Consider the following 20,442-nt stretch of genomic DNA (forward strand, 5'->3'; position numbering starts at 1 on the left):
GCGTCGTCGCACAATGCAGCAGTTTATAGTTTTTCAAACCATTGTTTCAACTTTTTGCAAAGATATTTGTTATAAAATAACCTACAACTTTGCCGAAGACACAAACTCTTCATCTGTAATTCTCATTGTCTGACAATGCGATCAAGTTAGTACTAATAATCCACCTATACACCGTTCACGATATATCGATGAAATGCGAAAAAAATCACACCTTAAATTTCGGATAACTCATCACAGTCAACTCGTATCGCGTCACAATGTTCAACAAACTTGTTTGCCATTGTTTGAACTACAATTCCTGAAATTCTGAGCTTTCTAGCATACTGGAAACATATTTTAGAACACAAAGAGTGAAAGTATGTCGATTTTTCATACATTTTGCCGAAAATCTCCATACAAATTTCAATTCCTTTGCGCCAGCTCGTGCTTTTTCCAAATGACCTGAAACTTTCAGAAAGTCATTTTTTCACCTAAATGCACCAACCTAGGGGGTGCCGCGTGGAATATAAAGATTTTTTTGGTTATGGGCCAGTCTATTCTTGCTATCTCCATATGTGAGTGCAGTTGTTCGACCATTGTTTGTTTTCGAAGCAAAAAAAGAGATTTATTGTCATTATTTCTTTCATAACTCTTCAAGGTGTTAATGGCCCACTTTGGTGTCTTCGGATGAAAGTTGCATCATGAATTGAGCTATACAATGGTATTTTTTGCAAAATATTCGGTGGTGCAGACGGTACTTTTAAACGCCATTTAAAGTTTATTTACAACTTTTCATGTTGAAGGTCATTATTTTACTTTTTTCAACTATTCTATTTGGAAAGCTGATAAAATTTCAATGCATTTTGATGTGCTATTTTATAATTTCCGTTGAGAAACAACAGAGTTATGTTGCTTTGAAAAATGGTTATTTTTTATTTACAAAAAAATCTAACCGAAGCTAACTCAAAAAATAAAAATGTTAGAAATCTGAAAAAATACATGTGTTTTTAAGTCGCAAAAATGAACCAAATTTTCAATTTTGGGGAAAATCTGAAGACCCCCGGCGCAAACCCGTCAGATAATAAAAAAAAATCCCCTTATGTCAACAATTGCAAAAATTGGAAATCCTTGACGAATTTTGTTGCACAAATGAAGGCAGTTTAAATTAAGAAAAAAATTATAAAAATATAAAAGAATGGCACATACAGTCGGCGTTAGCAAAAACACAGGCGACGCTTCCAAAAATCCGGTTTTGTGATAAAAGATTACAGATAATCATAAATCGTAAAGTAGTGTTCATTGTAGATTGTATAAGCATCCAGTTTAGTTTGGAATTGTATAAACAACATGTTGTAGCTAAACCAAGTTATATTTGATCGTTTATGGTTGGTATAGTTCATTGCATACGATAACATTTTGTTAATCGTATAGAAAGATCAATAAAGTTGTTTTGAATCGCAGTAGAATTGTGTAAAGCTTAATAGATAATCTCACTGTACAATTTAGCAATCTTTCATGCTTGCGATCTATGATGACAAATTATTTTCATGAAAGGTCTTACAGTAATTGTGAGATCATCGTATAATGGAATTTAAACAATCCACAGATTGTCGAATTGTTGGTATTTTATACGATCAACTGAATTTTAAGCGGCACTCTCAACTGTACAATAAATTTGCTTGTATGTATCAACATAAAATGGCGCCGAGGAAGTATTGAAGGACAGGGATCGGAACGTTGTGAGTTCGAGACTGAGGGAAGGTATAGATGAAGTTGTATATGGTTCAAATTTTTTTTTGCAGTAAGCATTAAATTATATTGTATTTATGTTCACGGCAATTCATAGTAAAATCGTAATAAGAGAAAAATATAATTGCTCTGGGATACAGTAACAATAAATTGTATTAAATGGTGAAGAAAGTTGTACAAACCTCAGGCTACCTGCAAATGGAAATTGTAATCAAATTGTATGACAGGCAATAAAAAGTTGTAAGTTGTACAATCCTAAAATTTTGTGCAAAGCAAAGTTGCTATCAAATTGTTGAAAACGTAATACAAAGTTTTATATTTTCAAGGTGAGCAAAGTTTGGTCCGAATATTGCCTCCACTTTGGTACGTACAGGCTCATATAGAATATTGTATACTACTTTTCCAGATTGTGTATATTTCAGAAACAACTGAAATATGCAGACCAAAATGTTCACTGGGCAGTGACGGCAACTCGACGGCAGATTTGAATTCCTGAGAAAACCTTCGACTTCTAGTTTTTGGTATTAAGGGTCGTAGTTTTCATCCTGTACAATATTCTGACAATATTAATAACAATATCAAGGGGATCACTGTTGACATGGAATAAAATTCTTTTAGATTTGTCGTCACGAAATTAGAGAAGCAGATATTTTTAGAACAGCTTTTAGATTCTTTGCGTAAAATGTTCAAAAATGGTCGAGATAAAAGATTTCAAAATAAATCTGATAAAAAAGTAGTCCCTCAAAACCAATGCAGTTGAGTTGACTTTGACACTTTTCAGACAATACAAATTGCCCGACTTTCATACATACATAAGTTTTTTCAACGAGTTTAATAATTTCAAAACTTTATTTTTAAGATTTGACGATAGAAAAAATAAACTTATGGATATATAAAGTATTTTTGAATTATTGAATTAATTATTAAAAATCAACATTGAGTTCAAAAATTTGAAAATTCTGAGTGGAAAATAATTAATTAAAGCACAGAATTTACCAAAATTGCTAGTTAAACGTATATATCCACTCATTCAGAATAAAAAAAACATCTAAAAAAACAAGTACATCTCTGATAGTTTTTGAATGAAAATTAGGGTTTTTTCGTACCAAGCCTCCTTACTAATTCAAAACACGTTGTTATAATTCGGGACTTAATCAACAGCTTCCATAATTATTATTGCTATTTTTAGCTGTAAAAACAACCAAACAAAAATATTGAAGGTATGAGAATTAATTAATTTTAAATTTCCAAACAAATTTTGCAGCGGAATTATGTACAACAATGGGGCAGGAGGAGATTGAACGGACCAATTGTTGCACGATCCAACATATTTTCTGGTTAAGTATGGTTCATATTTTTTTTTCAAATTCATGGTGTTAAAATTGTCCAACAAACGTTTCGTATAGAAAACTGATACGAAAAATGTTTTGTTCTGACGTAAAACCTTATTTGTCGTAGAAGGAATGTTAAGGTTTTTGTTAACAATTAGCACAAAAACCGCGCGAAAAAAACAAGAAAAATTAAAACTGTCGTAAGATACACACTTACGAGCAGAAAATATCACAAAAGCCTCATTTCATCAGAAAATATTCCAAATTACATGATTGAGTATTATTTTTGAGGAAAAGTTGAAAAACAGCTGAAATATTGACAATTTAAGTCATGCTGTGCAACAATGGGTTAGGGGACAACGATTGGAAAATCACCCTATATCGTATAGAATGATATTTGAAATCATTGTCGTATATCTGCACCAACAATGTGCGGCCCATGCACATTCTTTATCGTATTTGAATACATTGCATGATTTTATTACGACAATACATTTCAAGTCAAGAATATGTGTGCTAATGTACCTATACGGCCTCCAAAATGATACGTATATACTGGTTTTGCTGCATTATATACGATATGTTTACATGTATATCTGCACGTATATTTGTATTGCTAATTTGAAATACCCACCAAATGGTTGTCTGGGCGTTGTAATTTTTTCGAAAAATTCATGATATTTACAGCTTATGTTCTTTCGTTCTTTTATACCTCATGTTTTTCTAATTCTTTCCATCACTTACGAAAATGTGTTGAATTTGATATTTATTTGTAAAACAAACCTGAAGAGCTCACTTTTCAAATGGTGTATATCAATTTAAACGAAAATGAGAAATAAAAAATGACATTATGGCGGACAGGCACGTGGAATGGGTCCAATGAATTGTGCAAAGGTCGTTTCAAACTTTGATTTAAACAAAATATGTTCACACTTCTATGCTTATTTCTATTTAAGTTCCTACACACCAAAAACTTTATAATTTTACACTTGCCAGAAACGCTTAAAAACCTAAAGTTTTTGGATTCAATCATGAAAGGATCTAATTCTACATCAATTTGCATCTTAAATCAATTTTTGAACAAAATTATATGTCATAAAGATGTAAAATTATGTTTTTAAAAATAAAAGCGCAAAACATAAGAGCTGATTCAAAAACATTGATTCCGTAAGTTTTTGAAATTTTAGTTGGTAAAATGGTGTTTAAAATAGTAAAGTTTATGCCCTAATTTTTGTTTGAACTTGCTTTACATTGTTCAAACACTCTTTAGCTAAAGTGTATCAAATATGTGTTTAACTGTGCCATAGTGAATTTAGAACTGTTGTGTTTGGTTAATCGTTCAAGTTAGCATTTTTTGTTAACAAAGTTCTAGAAGAAGATACGCTACAGAGATAAAAAACAATTGCAACGATGGAAGGTATCCATGGCGTAAGTTGTTCTATTGAATAAATAAAAAAAAACCTTTTTTTCAATCGTTTTTTTTTGTTTAGTAAATAAACCGAAAGTCACCGGGGACACATGCATGTCAACAACATCTAAATACAAGCGTTCTTATGCAACAGCAAAATTTTCGGTTTCATGAACGCCCAGCTTGATCAACAGTAAGTTATTAGAATATTTTATAAATTTCCTTTTGAATTCTGCTCATTATCGTTCTTCCATTTAGTTAGGTAGAAGTTAGATTTGTACAAAAATAGAACCTAATATTTACACGATGAAAATCCATTACAATTTCTTCAACATGAAAAGCCGACTATAAGTATTTACCTATAACTTTTTTACAATTTGTGGAAAAAAATCACCAATGAATCTACAAATCTGGTTTCTTCATGTCTTAGGTAAGGTATCATCATTTACGGCATTTGTTTATATCTAAATAATTAAATACCGTATGCCGAAAATTTTTCTTTTTAAATCATAGAATCATTATCTTGATTTTTTTTAATGAACGTAATCAAACTGCGTAATCCATTATCTTATCGTGAAATATACAATAAATTCATCAATGTAAAAAGCTTATACATACGTTTCTTACCGCGACGGTTTGATTCTTTAAAATTACATTACTTTAAGTTTAAATCTATAAAAAAAAATTGAAACCATATGCTGGGTTGCCAGGTACCCAGATTTGTCTGTAAAACCAAGACTTTTGACCCTTCGTCCAGATATTGGTCAGACACAGATTTTGCCCAGATTTTTGCTGAGAGTGCCCAGATTTTACTGACTTTCAAAAATGAGTGATAAAATCAATATTCATGCATCGTATTAGATCCGTAAGTGCCAGATTAGACCGAAATCTCGCTTGTATTCATTGGTATTTGACCAATCATTCATTAAAAAATATGTTTTGTTAAATAAGATCGGCATGGTACGTGGAATGAAACAGTGTTTGCTATATATGTAGTTCTCAACTCGAAAATAACCCGAATACCACGGAATAATTTAAATTCAAGGGTGACGTCACATTTTTGGTATACTTGCGGCTAATTTTTGTGTGTACGGAACTTGTCTGGAGCTGCCATACCGTTAGCTAAATCGGTGTATAATAGTAATGTACTGAACAACCAGGCGGAATTCACAACAGGCGACTTTCTGGCGTCCCGGAAAGGCCTGGAACTTGAGGCTTATGATTCCGGCGTCGTACTACCGGATGATCCTTGACGATAGCCTCGTATTAGCCCGACAAGGTTATGTGGTGAGTCTCGTCTTCGTTGATAACCTCGCAATGACAAAAACTAGGTGATGTATCGGACCTAGGGCCAACAGATGGCCTCAGTCGCTAGTCTGCCGACAAGGTTAGGGTGTGTTGTTTTTCTGTCTGGTAGATTTTGCGTATTTAGATGTCGCCGTGCGGTTGTAGTTTGGGAAATAGCTGCAGAATAAGCCAACAAAATAAGAAAAGGCCCTCTTGGACCTGCAAAGAAGGGTTATACTACCAGTGACATCCAAGTTTACATAGTCCACGTGGTTTACAAATTTAGTTTTTTGTTGTTGTTCAGTTATTTACCTTTTCTTTGTTGTTTTTTTTTTTTATTTAGTTCGGTTCACACTTTATCTGTTCTTGTAACAATTTCTTATTCTATAACAATAATTACATTTAAGATTTAACATGTGCTTTTACACTCTATGTTTTCGTTTACTAATCGTACTTATATTTTTCGAACCGCGCACCGTACTACTATTTGTATTTTTGTAATACGTGTTTGTTTTGTACTTTTAGCTCTAGAATAGATAGGAATAATTTAATTACTTTACACCACAACATTTAAAAAAAACAAAATTACATGAACTACAGACGACGCGCACTTCTTACTCCTAACGAGATCACAGACAGAAAGAACATGCTTTACATTGCCGATGTTCGATAGACCTTGATTTTTGGCCGACGCCCATACATACGGCAAATTTACATGGTCGTCGTTCTCTGGGTGCCCACACTTCCCCATGACGGCCCTGGTTGAGCACGACGCCCCTGGATTTCTTTGAGAAAGAGAGTGCCTGTGCGGAATGACAGATGATTTGGGTGAAGTGGGGTGAAGTTAGCCAATCTGTTGGGAGGATTTGTTTTTGTTTTTCCTTAAAGGACAGGGATGATCTGATTTTGTGGCGGAGCCACACAAAAATATGTAACAGACGGTTTTTTTCAAACTGGTTAGCGGGATCTGGACCGTATTACCGCCCAGGTCTCGATTATTTTATTTTTATACATAACCATTGTTTTATTATTAGAAAAAGATTAGAATTATAATTTATCTGACAGAATTGAGGCCAATTTTACATATCAGATAAGGGTAACCGAATTATAAAAACGACTATTGAATCCTAAAATGCATCAGGGATGATAACTTTTGAGAAACTAGATAGAAAACTTGAAAATAAAGTCTTGTTCCAATATAGTGTAAATAACCAAAATTCTGAATGAGCTGATTAAAAAATAAAAAATGCAAAAAAATAAACGTGTGGCTTTCAAACTTATGTATCCGAAAGCTCGTATCGTCAAATATTTGTACGACGTAATGTTATTCCTGAAACAATCTAATTTTCTACTAAAAACGATGCTTCACTTTTGTGCATCAAATTTTTTCGAAGTTTACATCATCGATGATGTAATTTTGTGTCCAATGTGTGTATTTACGTCTTCAAAAATTTATAGCTCTAAGCGTTTGCGTCTTTCTAGGGTCTAATTTTATGTCAAAAGTGATGCTTCAGTTTTGTGCATCCAATTTGACATAAATTTACACCAAAAATTTAATAGTGTGATAATCCATGAATAGTCATAAGATTACCTTCATTTTCTTCTAAGAAAATATGTCGATCAAACGAATTGTTTTCAAGATACTCGCGTGCAAAACTGTCTCATTTTTGAAAGCTTTATAAGAGCACAATCAATATTCAAATTGACTTTTGGTCATATCAAAGGCCTAGGGTATCACCCTAGTCCAGAATGAATTGAAACTAGCAATCTAGACTATTTATTAACGTTTTAGAAACCGCCCACTTGCTGATTCGTTCCACCAAATGGAATCCGCCCATCCTTCACTCCACATGCAAAAAAATGTTAAACGAGCACTAAAAATATTCACGAATCCCTACGGAATTTGATTGAGTTTCTACCATACAAATCACACACACCGTCACATAACGAAACTCCTCAAGAAAGGTCATTTTTCTTACCGAGGCTGATCCTTTACATTTTTCTCTTTTTTCTTTCTCACTTTCTTCCCGGTTTCTATTCATCCACATTCATCGCCCGAAACAGATTTCTGCTCGGCAAGGACCTGATGGAAATCGAACAGCTCTGTGCCATCTACTTCCGGGAGTACGAGAAACGGTTCTTCCGGTGCGGTTCGCCCAAATTGGTAAGTTATTTTTCGTGCGAAGAAAGTTTTCGGGCGCGGGCGGAAGCACTACTAAACGGCTTCAGAAAGAAAAAAAATACGGCGATTGGATTCAACCCTAACAAGTTGATTCAATTTGCAGCTGCGAAACTTGTGTTAATGATTTTGGTTTTTTTTATTTTGTTATTTTTTTTTCTTCTGGAGCTTCACCGCGTAGCTTCCGGCTTAAGTAGGAATGGCAATGGCTGAAGGTAGCAACTGGCGGAAAACAATAACTGGCAACAGGCAAAGCTCGCTAGGAAAAGCGAAAAAAGGGGATGAACGAAATGTCTCAAGGCTTGTTGAAAAGGTTGCAACTTGCTACAGGAAGTGGCGTAATGGTTTTGTGGTAGGTAAACTAGTAAGAGTTGTGGTTTCTAAATGCTGCAATTACGATTTGAATAGATAATCTCATGACCCAGCTTTAATCTGGTTGTGCATTGCGTTTCACAACGAGTTCGATAGACCCACATCAAAATAATGATTTTAATGTATGTACATAATATTGGCACGCGTTTGTTGATACAGATCGATTTCATACTTATGTCATAGTCAAACATCGAATGACAGCAGCGACATCCCATCACGAAATGATCGTCAACATTTTCGTCTTTCTTGAGACAATTTCTATTGAATAAGTACTCATTTTATCACTCCAAACAGTTCGAATGAAAGCTAAGGAATTAAAATTATAAAACAAAAATTAAATTCACCTTTTTTTACACACTCAAACTGTCTTGTGATCTTCGAATAAGTTACTAAATAATTTGTAAACTTCAGTGTTCAAATTGTTATGAAAGATTTGAAAATATTTCCCAAATGTTTAAAAAAAAAATAAATTTTCCCAGACTTCGAAAAGTTCTTTCCAGTTTTAAATGAAATTTATTCAACACCCACTGGATTGAAAATTTAAGGCAAATAGAATATTCAAGCACATGCAAGTGCAAGTAGTGAAAATTGTATATCAGGAACTACTCTCAGGAGCCACTACTTTTAAACCAAATATGTCACTAACAACAGAGTATGTAAAACTGTTTTGTAACGTAATTTAAAATTCTTGAGATCAAATATTTGCTTTTATTTAGTTAATCTAACAAAGCTTGATGGAAAAATTCAAGCCCTTGTAGAACATTGGTTCCCTTAGCTAGCACTGGCAGTCCCTTCGTGAGCATATAGCTTATATAACCATTTCAAAGCAACTTTTAAGCCATCAAAAAGCCTATGATCACGTTATTCGAGTTTTGAACTACTGTGTGTGGGTGAAAAGATTCGCATTCGAGTGAAAATTTGATGTGAGAATTAAATGGAAAATTTGTTGAACGTGCAAGAGTTAGGCTTATTATTTATTATTTACATAGTATTCCGTCTCACGACATAACTTGACGATCATAATTCCTAAAATTCAGTTATACTCTGAATAGTTTATAACAAGAAAGTTTGATAGTTCTGGATGCAATCAAACGACTTAATATACTATTTTGTATGCTGTAAACATTCGAGTAGAATAAGAATTGTTTCTAAGATAAATCAGATTTTGCGAATTCAGATTGCGACAAGTGAAAAGTTATAATAAACCTCGAAAATCAGTTTTATTAAAAAGGGATAGAAGAACATCTTTAGCATTTTTTTCCTTTTTTGAAGTCCTTTGGAGAAATAAATTTTGGAAATTCAAAAAATGTTGAACCAAATAAAACTAACCAAGGTTTTTTGAAACACGAGGTTCTCCGACTTTCACAGTAAGTAGGCGAGGAGTGAGCAGGGCTCTCTATGAGTTTGTTATCAAACATAAGATTATTTGCTCACCTATTCTGTGGTTTGTTGGTAAACAAACTCAATGAGTTCCGCATAGTTGCATAGCCTAAATAGCCAAAATGGCTGAATCGGGAATTTGATATACGGTAACACCTCCTATATATACCCTCCTTGATGCTAACTAGGTTCCGAATTTAATATCCATATATCTTTCCACTCAACATTACATCTTCATTGTAATTTAAGAACTTCGTAGATTTTCAGAAGAAAACTATTTAAAGAATCTTTAATCTTAAGTTACGGAATCAGCGAATTCGGGTTAGAAATCTCGGTCTATTGTATAGTGCAGAGCCATGCATTTTAGCAAAATTGCGGTTTAAGAGGAAATTTAAAAAAAAACAACATAATAGCATGTTTAACTACTTTTTTCTGCATGTTTTCCTTCAAAACAACGTATAAAAAAAAGGTTAAAAAAATAAGAAATTTTATTGGGAAGAATGACCCCGGTTGTTGAACTCCCTTAAAAAAAAACAAAGTTAAAATTATGCATTTTAAATTTAAACGGTTTTGTTAATCTTAATTAAAATTTCTTTTATCTTGATTTAAATGCGGAACATATACCACCTATGTAGAATCAGTTTTTCCGTCTTAGAGCTTCCTGGAAGGCTTCCGTTGGATCTGAAAATATTAACTTGGTTTCAGATTAATTATGATATAACAAAACCCACTAAAATCTCACCTTTTCATTTCGTCCAAACCAAACCAAATACACTCTGGTTCTGGGTACAAATTTGGATTCGCTGCTTTTTCCAAACGCCCTTGTCGTTCTGTTACAAAACGGAAATCGCCTTCGAACACCGGTCAACTTTTATGCACAAGTTTTTTCCAATCCGGTACTCGTTCTGGGCTTAGTGAGGATTGCCGAAATCTGCTGCTGGAGAATACAAATGTATTAATTTTTAATTTCTACTAGTTCTCTAGCACCATACAAGAAGATTCCTACATATCACTAGCCGAAATTTGCTTTTATTATTTAAAAATTAAAATCTTAATTTCCGAAATGCTATCGAAAAAAAACAGCACAGAAAAAATTTAACTAATTTGACGGATGTGTTCATAAAGTTACTTAGTCTGGAATGAACCTCTGTCACTTTACCGACATCGACTCCGGGAATAAAATAACAAAACTCACGATGACTTCAAAATGACTTGACAATTGTTACCTCACGCGCGGCACAGATTGAGGCCCTCATATAAAACTACAGATCTAAACTTTGTTGCAAATTCGCGCCAGTGATACCTATGTTCGCAACAATTTGGCGACTGCTAGTAAAGTAGCTCTACTTTACTAGTGGTCGCCAAATTTTAACAAATCTTACGTGAGCTTTCACTACGTCGTATGAAAAAAAAATGTAAACAAACAGTTTTATTACAAAAAAATACAAAAACTGACATAAACTAGTCGCAATTTTTCTCCATTGAGAATATTTGTAGTCTGGACAACATATTCTATACGTGAGGTACAAATTTTAATGTTATTTTGATAAATTTTGCAGCTGTTTTCTGTGAATTCTTAGGATGTTTTTATATGCTGTAATGAAAGCTCATGCGAGAAATAAAGGTAAATGAGAGTGTAACTGCATGGTGACAAAGTCTCTGGAGCCACTACTTGAAAAAGTTGTTTTAGTTTCTCAAATACTGAGAGTAGCTTTTTAGAGTTATTAGTGTTTTAAACTGCAAAATATAGTTTGATTAATAAACATTTAAAATATTTCGATTGATAGCGACGAGTGAAACTTATAAAAATTGAAGCAGATTTGAATACTGCACTAGATTTTTGCTTCATCTTATCAACACTTACATGGATTCAAAAGTAGAAAACAATTTCTTTGAACCAACTATTCCAGTCTAAAACGATTAAAAAATCAGGAAAGTTGTAGTTTGATTACAAACGGTAAGAAATTAGTGTCAGCTTTGTTGCCTACACAAACCATACTAAAAGAGTATGGAATGTGGTTTTTTCCCTTTATTTAAACATGTTATATGCTCTTTTTTATAGCTGTGTGTTTTTGCCAAAAAAAAAAAATAAATTTATATTAACTAATATTTTTCTTTCAAAAATAATTCACAATGATTAAACCGATACAGAACCAACATCGATGAAAAGAATTTGAACAAATGCAAAAATGCTTCAAACGCTTAATGACCAAAATTCGTTTATTTGATTTTAAAGTGCCTAATCACTACTCTCTGGAGCCACCATGTTTGGAAAATAGCTATTTACATCAGAGTTTTTGAGAAAAGGGTTTTCTAATGTTTGTTTTTATTCACAAATATTTTTGCTTACTAAAGAAACATTGGTCTGCAAAACACCTAAAAGTATATTTATTTCATATCGAAAAATTTCCATTCGATCCATCAATTAAATCAGAAATATTATCAAAATTTCGACAGAAGAAAAGGAAGTCAAACAAAGTCCTTCCGTTTCCACTGATTTTCTCAGATCAATCACGTCATCCGCTAGATTAACATGAATTTTGAGAGTCCACTTTCAAACAGCCCACGTGAATATATACGGAAAACATACGGCGATATGGCATTTTATGGGCTTCCGTTCAACCCAGAGATCATCTTGGAATTTTCCAGGCACTGATACAAAAAAAGCAACTCATCCTCCAAGCTCAATTGTTGCTGGATTGTCGTTCCATGAATGATACTTTTAACGAAAATCACACATTATGGTATTCACGTTTCCATCTTTTGATCTTTTTTAAAAACATCATCACAAAATGAACAGTGTTCGATCAATGCTGATTTATTGACACGTGCAGCGTTCATGGCAAATATTGCGACTCAAATGAATCAGAGCTACAGAATCAATGTGACAACACAATTCCCAAAAGCATAAAAATATTTCGGGCTTCATATACTTTTATTGACATAACGACACTGGCTTTTCCATAAAAAAAATATTTGAGTGAGAGCCAGGTTTTTAATCATTTGATTATTTGTTTTCCGTCCGATGAATCATTTTCTTCTACTGTAGTCCAAGCCTTAAGCTCAGCAAAAATTTAATGCACTGTTAGAATTCCCTTTGAGCGACTCACTAATTGCAGCGAATTCATTGAAATGTTCGTTGGAAATATCCAACATTTTCTGCCATATCATCGTCATCATCATCATCAGTCCCGTCCCGTAGAATAATGCAGCAGTGTTGTCACTTAAATCTCGTGACTATGTGACTGTGGTTTGACAAATGCTTTCCAATCGTAAATAAAAGCAAGACATTCCAATTCGAAATCGTCAGACATACCCACCAATACCCACCGGTAGAAGTCCAAATACAGCAAAAGAAACCGATGGAGCCGAAATGCAAAGTACATCCATCGCTACCTCATTCCCCTAAGCCAACTTTTAAAGCTCGGGTCGGACTTCCGGTTCCTATACGATGCACTGTATAGTGCAACCGGAGCATTTATCCTGAATGATTGATGCACGATGAGTTGCACGTGAAGATTTCGTCTCGCCCGATTTGAACCGATTTGCCCGCCATCATCGTCATCCACGGTGTGTTGGAAAATTGAAAATGGTTTTAAAATATTCCCGCCTGTCATTCGGGTTAAAGCGACTAACGATAGGACTTTGGCGGAAGGATATAAATCTGATGTCGTCCGGGAAAGTTTTCCAATTTCTGCAAAAAGAACAACCGAAAAGCAGCTGCGCTTTCTCTCATCAACCATCGTCGGCCGTCGTCAGCTGGCACAAAAGATCCATAAAATTTCTGACGCTGCTTTACTTTCTTCCATTGGGCTCCCATAATTGATTTGGCTGGTCATGCAGTTATAGTCGATTGTGAGTTTTCTATAGTTTTTGTTTACTGAAAGCTTATCGGGTAGCAATTGATGCAACCAGCCACGCGAGCCTTCTTAAGCAAGTTTAAAAGTAACTCGACAGGTTGATTAAGTGCATTTTGGAGTTTGATCATATTTTTGAATCAAATTCAATTGGTCATCAAATTGTTCGATGCAATCGTTAATCTCCGTTAAGCTACGTAAAAAATCCGTCAATTCATGGCTGTTTGGATTTATTTGATATATTTAAAATTTGGAAAAAAATCCTTACAGTCAATTTGTTAAATTGAATCAAACATTTTATAATGTGTTCGAAAAAATCTCCTTTATTGACCTGACACGTGTCAGGTTATAACTGTACAACAACAATCAGTGAAAGATAGAAAAAAATACAGTCATTTGAATCATTTTCCTACCGGAATCGTTTTATCAATCCTCAAAAAAAAATCTGGTAAAATGTATCCACACTTTTATGTTTTATGGGGAGTGCAGAAGATGGAAAAAAATCTGCCACTTGTAGGTTCATTTTTAATTTTAATATGATACCTATCAGAACTTTTAATAATAAACCATTTCGTGGGGAGCACAAAATCAGATTAAATGAAAAGTATTAGATGAAATGAAATTATTTGATTCGAATTCACTTTATATAATCGGTTTTTTTTAGATTTTTTTATCCGTTTAAAGTTGTGGTTGCACAAAAATTTTATATGTAGGTTATTTCTACTCAAGTTTTTTTTTCACTGTTCAACTAAACTGAATAACCCAAAAAAACATAAAATCTGTTTTTTTTTTTCAGAAACGATAGCTGAAGTCGTTAACAGCCTTACTGCACATCGCAATTCCTACCAATTGAGTAAACAATCGTGAAAATGATAATTTGAAGTTGTAGAAAAAAATAACTACCCATAATTTGATGTACGTAGCTTTTCGATTAAACAACAACGAACGAAGTTATGCTTATATGAAGATGTGACGTGAATTCACTCAGTTTAAACACAACAGGGTAGTTGACTGAATTCACGTCACGAAATATAAAGTTATACTGAACCATTCTACAGAGCCTTCAAATTTTAAGTGCACTTTCAAAAACGATATTTTTTTGTTTCGAATTTTACTATCATAAATTTTCAGTATCTTCACCATTTTTTTTTTCTTATTTTGAATGGCACTTGAAAAGCAACATATTAAGGGATCATACGTTAAAATCACTACTGCCTTCATTTAAAAATTCACCAAAAAAAATATTTTTTTTTTATTTTTTTGAATTTTTATTTGAAAATAAAGAACTTTTTAAAAATCAACTAAATTGTGCTCGATTTGTGAAAATCGGTCCATCTGGAGGGTCAAAACAGCTTTCGAAGCATATTTTTCATATAAAATTTTACAAAAAATCAATTTTGTGACGTGAATTCATTCATTCGCGCTGTTGTAACTCAGCTAGATTTCAACCGACTTTTATAAAATTTAGTGTTTCAGAATCGTCTAATCATTTTCAAACAAGATCTCATTTTTATGTCAAAAAATGTCAAAGTTTTCTCGTAAAATTAAAAAGTTCCCTTTTTTGTGACGTTAATTCACTCATTTGCGGCTGTTTTCGTTCGCTTTTCAAAACAACTACATTAGATAAAAACAAATTCTTTTTTCTACAAAATGAAGCAGCGTTTTCAGGCTTCAAAATGTTAGAAAAAATTCCGAAAAAATTCATTCATATATTTGAATAAATTATTTTGTTAAAATTGTCAAAATAACCACTTTTTAAAACAAAAAAAAAATAGATTTTTAAAATCATATTAAACATGTGTAAATTTTTTTTTCTTTTTTCCGTTGGTTCTGTGTGATTTGAGTTATCAAAATTATAGACAAGTTTGAGATTTTTTGATACGCGAACGGATAAAAATCACTTTTGAGCGGTACAAGCGCGTGGAATGTGTCTGTGGACAATTTCGCTCAATTTTTTCTCTCGCGCGGGCTTCAAGTGAGAAATCAGCCTTATAGATCATTTGCAACTAGCAATGCAACCAGATTGGTATTTTTTTTCTTTTTCTCAAGAGATTCGAAGCATCAATGGTTTATTCAACCCGAAATCAGATTGGTAAAAATCAGATGGTGTATTTGAAAGAATTGTCCAATGAGAGATGCATCAAATATTGTTGCTAGCAACGATTGGCATGCGTTGAGCTTGAGCTTGAGCTTACTATCAACTATGGTCTACCTGCGGCCCCTTCTGGCCAACGGCATAATGATTGAACTTCGTGATGGGTTCGAGATAGTCAACATTGCATTATGAACCAATTGGAAGATTGCTGGGAAAAAAAGCAATACAATCTCACTGTATCAACTTTGAGGATTTCCTACTTTCAAATGAGCCAATAGCGACGCTGGCCAAGTCCTTTTAGTCGATAGAGGAAGGGAAGTGCATTCACTCTGAGAAAAACTTCTCACTTTTTGCCACCACCAATTGGACCTAGTAGTAGCTTCTGCAGAAGACGTTTCCATCATAATCACGGACACCAACAAGATTTCCTTTATCAAGAATACGTTTCGAACCTTTGGCCAATGCCCCGGAGCACTATTTACTGCGGGACCAACTTCTTCTTCTTCTTCTTCTTTTACCAACATAGCCAAAACGTGTAAGCATCCTGGAAAATGAAAAGACTTGCGTCTTTCATTTTTCTTTTCAACGTTATCTCTGTTACATAAAACATGCATTGCAGAGAAAACTACGGCCAGGCCAACCATGTGGTAATTACCGCAAAAGATTCTGGAGCAAGGGGAGGAATAAAGCGTGGAGGTCCCTACCAAACGCTTCATATGGATTATTTCAATATAATGGAAAAGGTTTGATCTCACCAAATAAGTCTCGGAAGTTTTCGACTAGAAAACTTTTCCTCAAGTCCGGAGCAACTGACTTGAAAATTCCTTCCGAACTCTCCCAACCAGGATTCAGCATGCCGAAACAAAGTGCGAACCACTCCGGGAACAACTACGAGTCACTTAATCTATCATTTTAAACTGTTTAATTTTAAAATTTCTAGTTTTATTGTAATTGATTAAAAAAAAATAAGGACGAAAACAAAAACGTGTGCGATGCCCAAAAGTCATGGCTTACTCCTATTTACTGCGGGACCAACTAATAAGAAAAACTTCACGACTCATGTGGATGTACAAATCAAGATCACTCAGTCTACATCAGCGTGCGATCCCAAGGAATTGCAGTGGAGAAAGAATTCTTTGCATTTGGAATGGTAATGATCGAAATTCCACAACTGCTTAACAAATTGCAACAATTTGCAACAATTAGCACATTTTCAATCTCTCTGAGCACCGGTTTCTCTCATTTTAACTTAAACCTTCTAATTCTCTCTAACAAATTTATACAAATTACCACAAATTCAATCATTGGCTGCAAAATTTGTTTGATCATTGACGATGATTCTCCGTTTATCTCAGTCCCCTGTGCGATCCTATCTATTCTTTATCTCGTCAAAGCTCCGGTTCTTGGCATTCATATTGAGTATCCCAAAAAGTACTGTAGTCCGGATTACATCTCAAATGGAAAATTTCTTATGGGATCGCTATCCAACAAAAGTCCCAATCCATCAACTAGCGGTACCAAAAAATCAAGGTGGGCGTATCCTTCTATTCATTTCTTCAAATTCAAATCTTTGCTTATCAGTAGATTTACTTCTTAGATTGAATTCGAGGGATGAATGACCCCATAGCTGTTAAAATTCCAATCCCCAATCCCCAAATAAATAAATAAAAAAAAGATTGAATGACTAATCCTCCGAGCAAACATGGAATTCCGTCTCTGTACTCTTAACTAAAACACATCGCTAAAGAACATCCATTTCTGCCATTAAATATCATCGAACATTCGCATTCGACTTCTGTGCATGAATACTTTTGAACGTCTCTTCAACAGAGATGTTAAAATCGCGAGTCTACATACTCGCACTTTGCCCTTCTTTGCAGAACGTTTTTATTTCGAATGTGATAAAAAAATGGATAGTAAGTAACTGGATTACGTACCATTGCTGAGGTGAAAAAGTGAAAAAGTGGAGCGACGACCCAAAAAAGGTCATCACTTTTTTTTTTATTTCACCAGTTCCCTGATTTTTGAAAAAAAAATGTTGGCAACCCTGATGCTATCTCAGCCTGACAACCTGAGGAGCCATTACTTACTTACTTAATGATCCCGTGCCGATCCTCCGGTTCATAGGGCCATGGTAAAAGACCTCCACTGTTGAAGATCCGGAGCCAGCGTCTACACTTGGTCCCAGTCAAGATTCTCGTCGACAGTTCTGATTTCAGCGGCTAGGCTTCGCCGCCACGAGTTTCTGGGTCTGCCTCTTCTTCGATGACCTTCTGGATTCCAATCTAGCGCCTCTCTGCAAATCTCGTTTTCATCTCTTCGCAGCGTGTGCCCAAACCATCTCCACTTATGTTCCCGAATCTCGATTTCTAGCGCCTTTTGATGACACCGGCGATGTAGTTCCTCATTCGAGATCCAGTTGCCAGGCCACCAAGCGCGGATGATATTCCGCAGGCAGCGGTTTACAAATACTTGCAGTTTTCGCGTCGTTACCGCATATGTGCACCAAGTTTCGCACCCGTACAGCAATACGGATTTGACGTTTGAGTTGAAGATTCGGATTTTCGTTCGTAGAGAGATCTGGCGTGACCGCCAGATGTTTCGGAGACTCGCAAACGCAAATCGGGCCTTTCTGATCCGGGTTTCGATGTCTTTTCTGGTACCACCATCAGGCGTTATCTGGCTACCAAGACACTGGAAGCACTCCACTTTCTTAACTTGTTGCCCAGCTACCATGAGACTGGAGGGATTTCCTGTGTTGATCTCCATCGACTTGGTCTTTCCGACATTGACTTTGAGACCTGCTGCCTTGGAACTTTCGGTGAGGTCGTCGAGTTTGCTCTGCATATCTGGTTGTGTTTGGGCGAGCAAAACAATATCGTCAGCCAGGTCAAGGTCGTTCAGTTGCTCCATTGTTGAAGGATTCCACGGCAATCCTCGGTTCGGTGCACAGTCAATCGATCCAATCAGAATCTTATCCATTACGATTAGAAAAAGTAGCGGTGGTAGAATACATCCTTGTCTCACTCCAGGAGACATTGAACTTCCCTAATTTTTGAAAATATGTCTGATTTTGCCTGATTTTTGGGAAGTGATGAAAAATGGGCACTAAGGAACTGGATTAGGTACCATTGCTGAGGTGAAAAAGTGAAAATGCGGCTGAATCAAAGCAATTAAAGGGAGACTAATTCTTTTTGAAAAAGGGAATTATAGGGAATCTTTCGATTGCTTTAATTATAGGGAATCTTTCGATCAGCGACAAAAAAGGGTCATCACTTTGAGCGAAATATTCAACTTCAACGCAGCCTGATTTAGCCTGATTTTTATCTCACCAGTTTCCTTAATTTTGAAAAAAAAATGTTGGAAACCCTGTGCAGAACTGTTCTCTTCGTTTTGTGTGCATTGACGTAATGATTGGAACGAAGATAAAATAATTCTGCACATACCAAGCAAAATTCGGAAGAAATCAGCCGAGTTTACACACTTCTGCTCTTCAAGCACCAAAAATAGTGAACGAACTCGTAACAATCAGCTAAACTATTTATGACCAAAAATATTCTTAGGTCGTCCGCTTACAGGAGAACTCCACAACCAATAAGAAGAAAATTAACGTCATTACAGAATATTGTAAACAACAAAGGGCCTAAGTTGCTGCCTTGAGGAACCCCAGACTTTAGAGTAAATCAGAAAATTCGCAGAACCAACTCTTACAGCTAGTGGGCGATTCGTAAGACGACTATTTATCCAAGCACATAGTCATTATGAAATTTCTAAACCTTGCATGTTTGTGGAGGAGAATATTGTGATTCACTGAATCAAATACAGCCGAAATATACGTAAGTATAAATTGCATCATTTTTTTCAGCCATCCATTTCAGATTTGCAATATGATGTTAAAATTGTCAAATTTGTGGCTACCGAATGTTTAAGGAAAAATCTTCTATCTTCCTAAGATTTCCTATCACCTATTATGTTCTTTCAAAAATAGGTCAAACAGATTTGAAACCAACAACGATATAAAAAAATAGAAATAGAAGTAAATTTGCTAGTATTTTGAAATGTCAGTAGCCAAGATGAAAATCAATTGAGCAACAGAAGAGATATAGCGGCTTAAGTCAGGAGTTTCATATTGACACTCCAGGGATTGTGACGGGTAAAAATTTCTCGGACAAATGAGGGTTAAAAGCCGATTTTTTTATCTGTTAGATTTACTATGAAATATCCAAATGTTGATAACCTACCTCTCTCTATCACGACTGGATCCGCCTAATAGCCTAGAAAAGTCTTTTTGAAAGTTTTCAATCTTTCGGGGCAAGAAAACTTAAAGGATCACGTCAATGCAGAAGCAGACCAATACAAAGTTGCAAAAGTTCTTCAAGGACTCGATTCAAGTGCCCACATTAAAGTTCGAGAGCCCCCTTAAAAAATTGCTGGGAACAAGTCATCGCCCCGGGATCAAGAAGCTCAAATCGGTAGGCATTTGATTGTGAGTGTGTTAAACAAGATGTTGGCGTCTTTTGTCTATTTTGACAATTTTGACCATTTTGTCAATTTTGTCAATTTTGTCAATTTTGTCAATTTTGTCAATTTTGTCAACTTTGTCAATTTTGTCAATATTGTCAATTTTGTCAATTTTGTCAACTTTGTCAACTTTGTCAATTTTGTCAATTTTGTCAGTTTTGTCAATTTTGTCAATTTTGTCAATTTTGTCAATTTTGTCAATTTTGTCAATTTTGTCAATTTTGTCAATTTTGTCAATTTTGTCAATTTTGTCAATTTTGTCAATTTTGTCAATTTTGTCAATT

General features: G+C 34.7%; 1 protein-coding gene across 1 annotated transcript in view; it reads left to right on the plus strand.

Annotated features, from left to right (window-relative positions):
• Nucleotides 1–20,442, plus strand: part of LOC129751900 (uncharacterized) — a 444,615-nt gene that overhangs the window by 358,291 nt on the left and 65,882 nt on the right. Inside the window, exon 6 of the mRNA XM_055747666.1 lies at nt 7,819–7,918. Coding sequence (XP_055603641.1) covers nt 7,819–7,918 — 100 coding nt within the window. The remainder of the gene's footprint in view (nt 1–7,818; nt 7,919–20,442) is intronic.

This window comes from Uranotaenia lowii, chromosome 3, assembly GCF_029784155.1.
Source record: "Uranotaenia lowii strain MFRU-FL chromosome 3, ASM2978415v1, whole genome shotgun sequence".
Classification (NCBI taxonomy): domain Eukaryota; kingdom Metazoa; phylum Arthropoda; class Insecta; order Diptera; family Culicidae; genus Uranotaenia; species Uranotaenia lowii.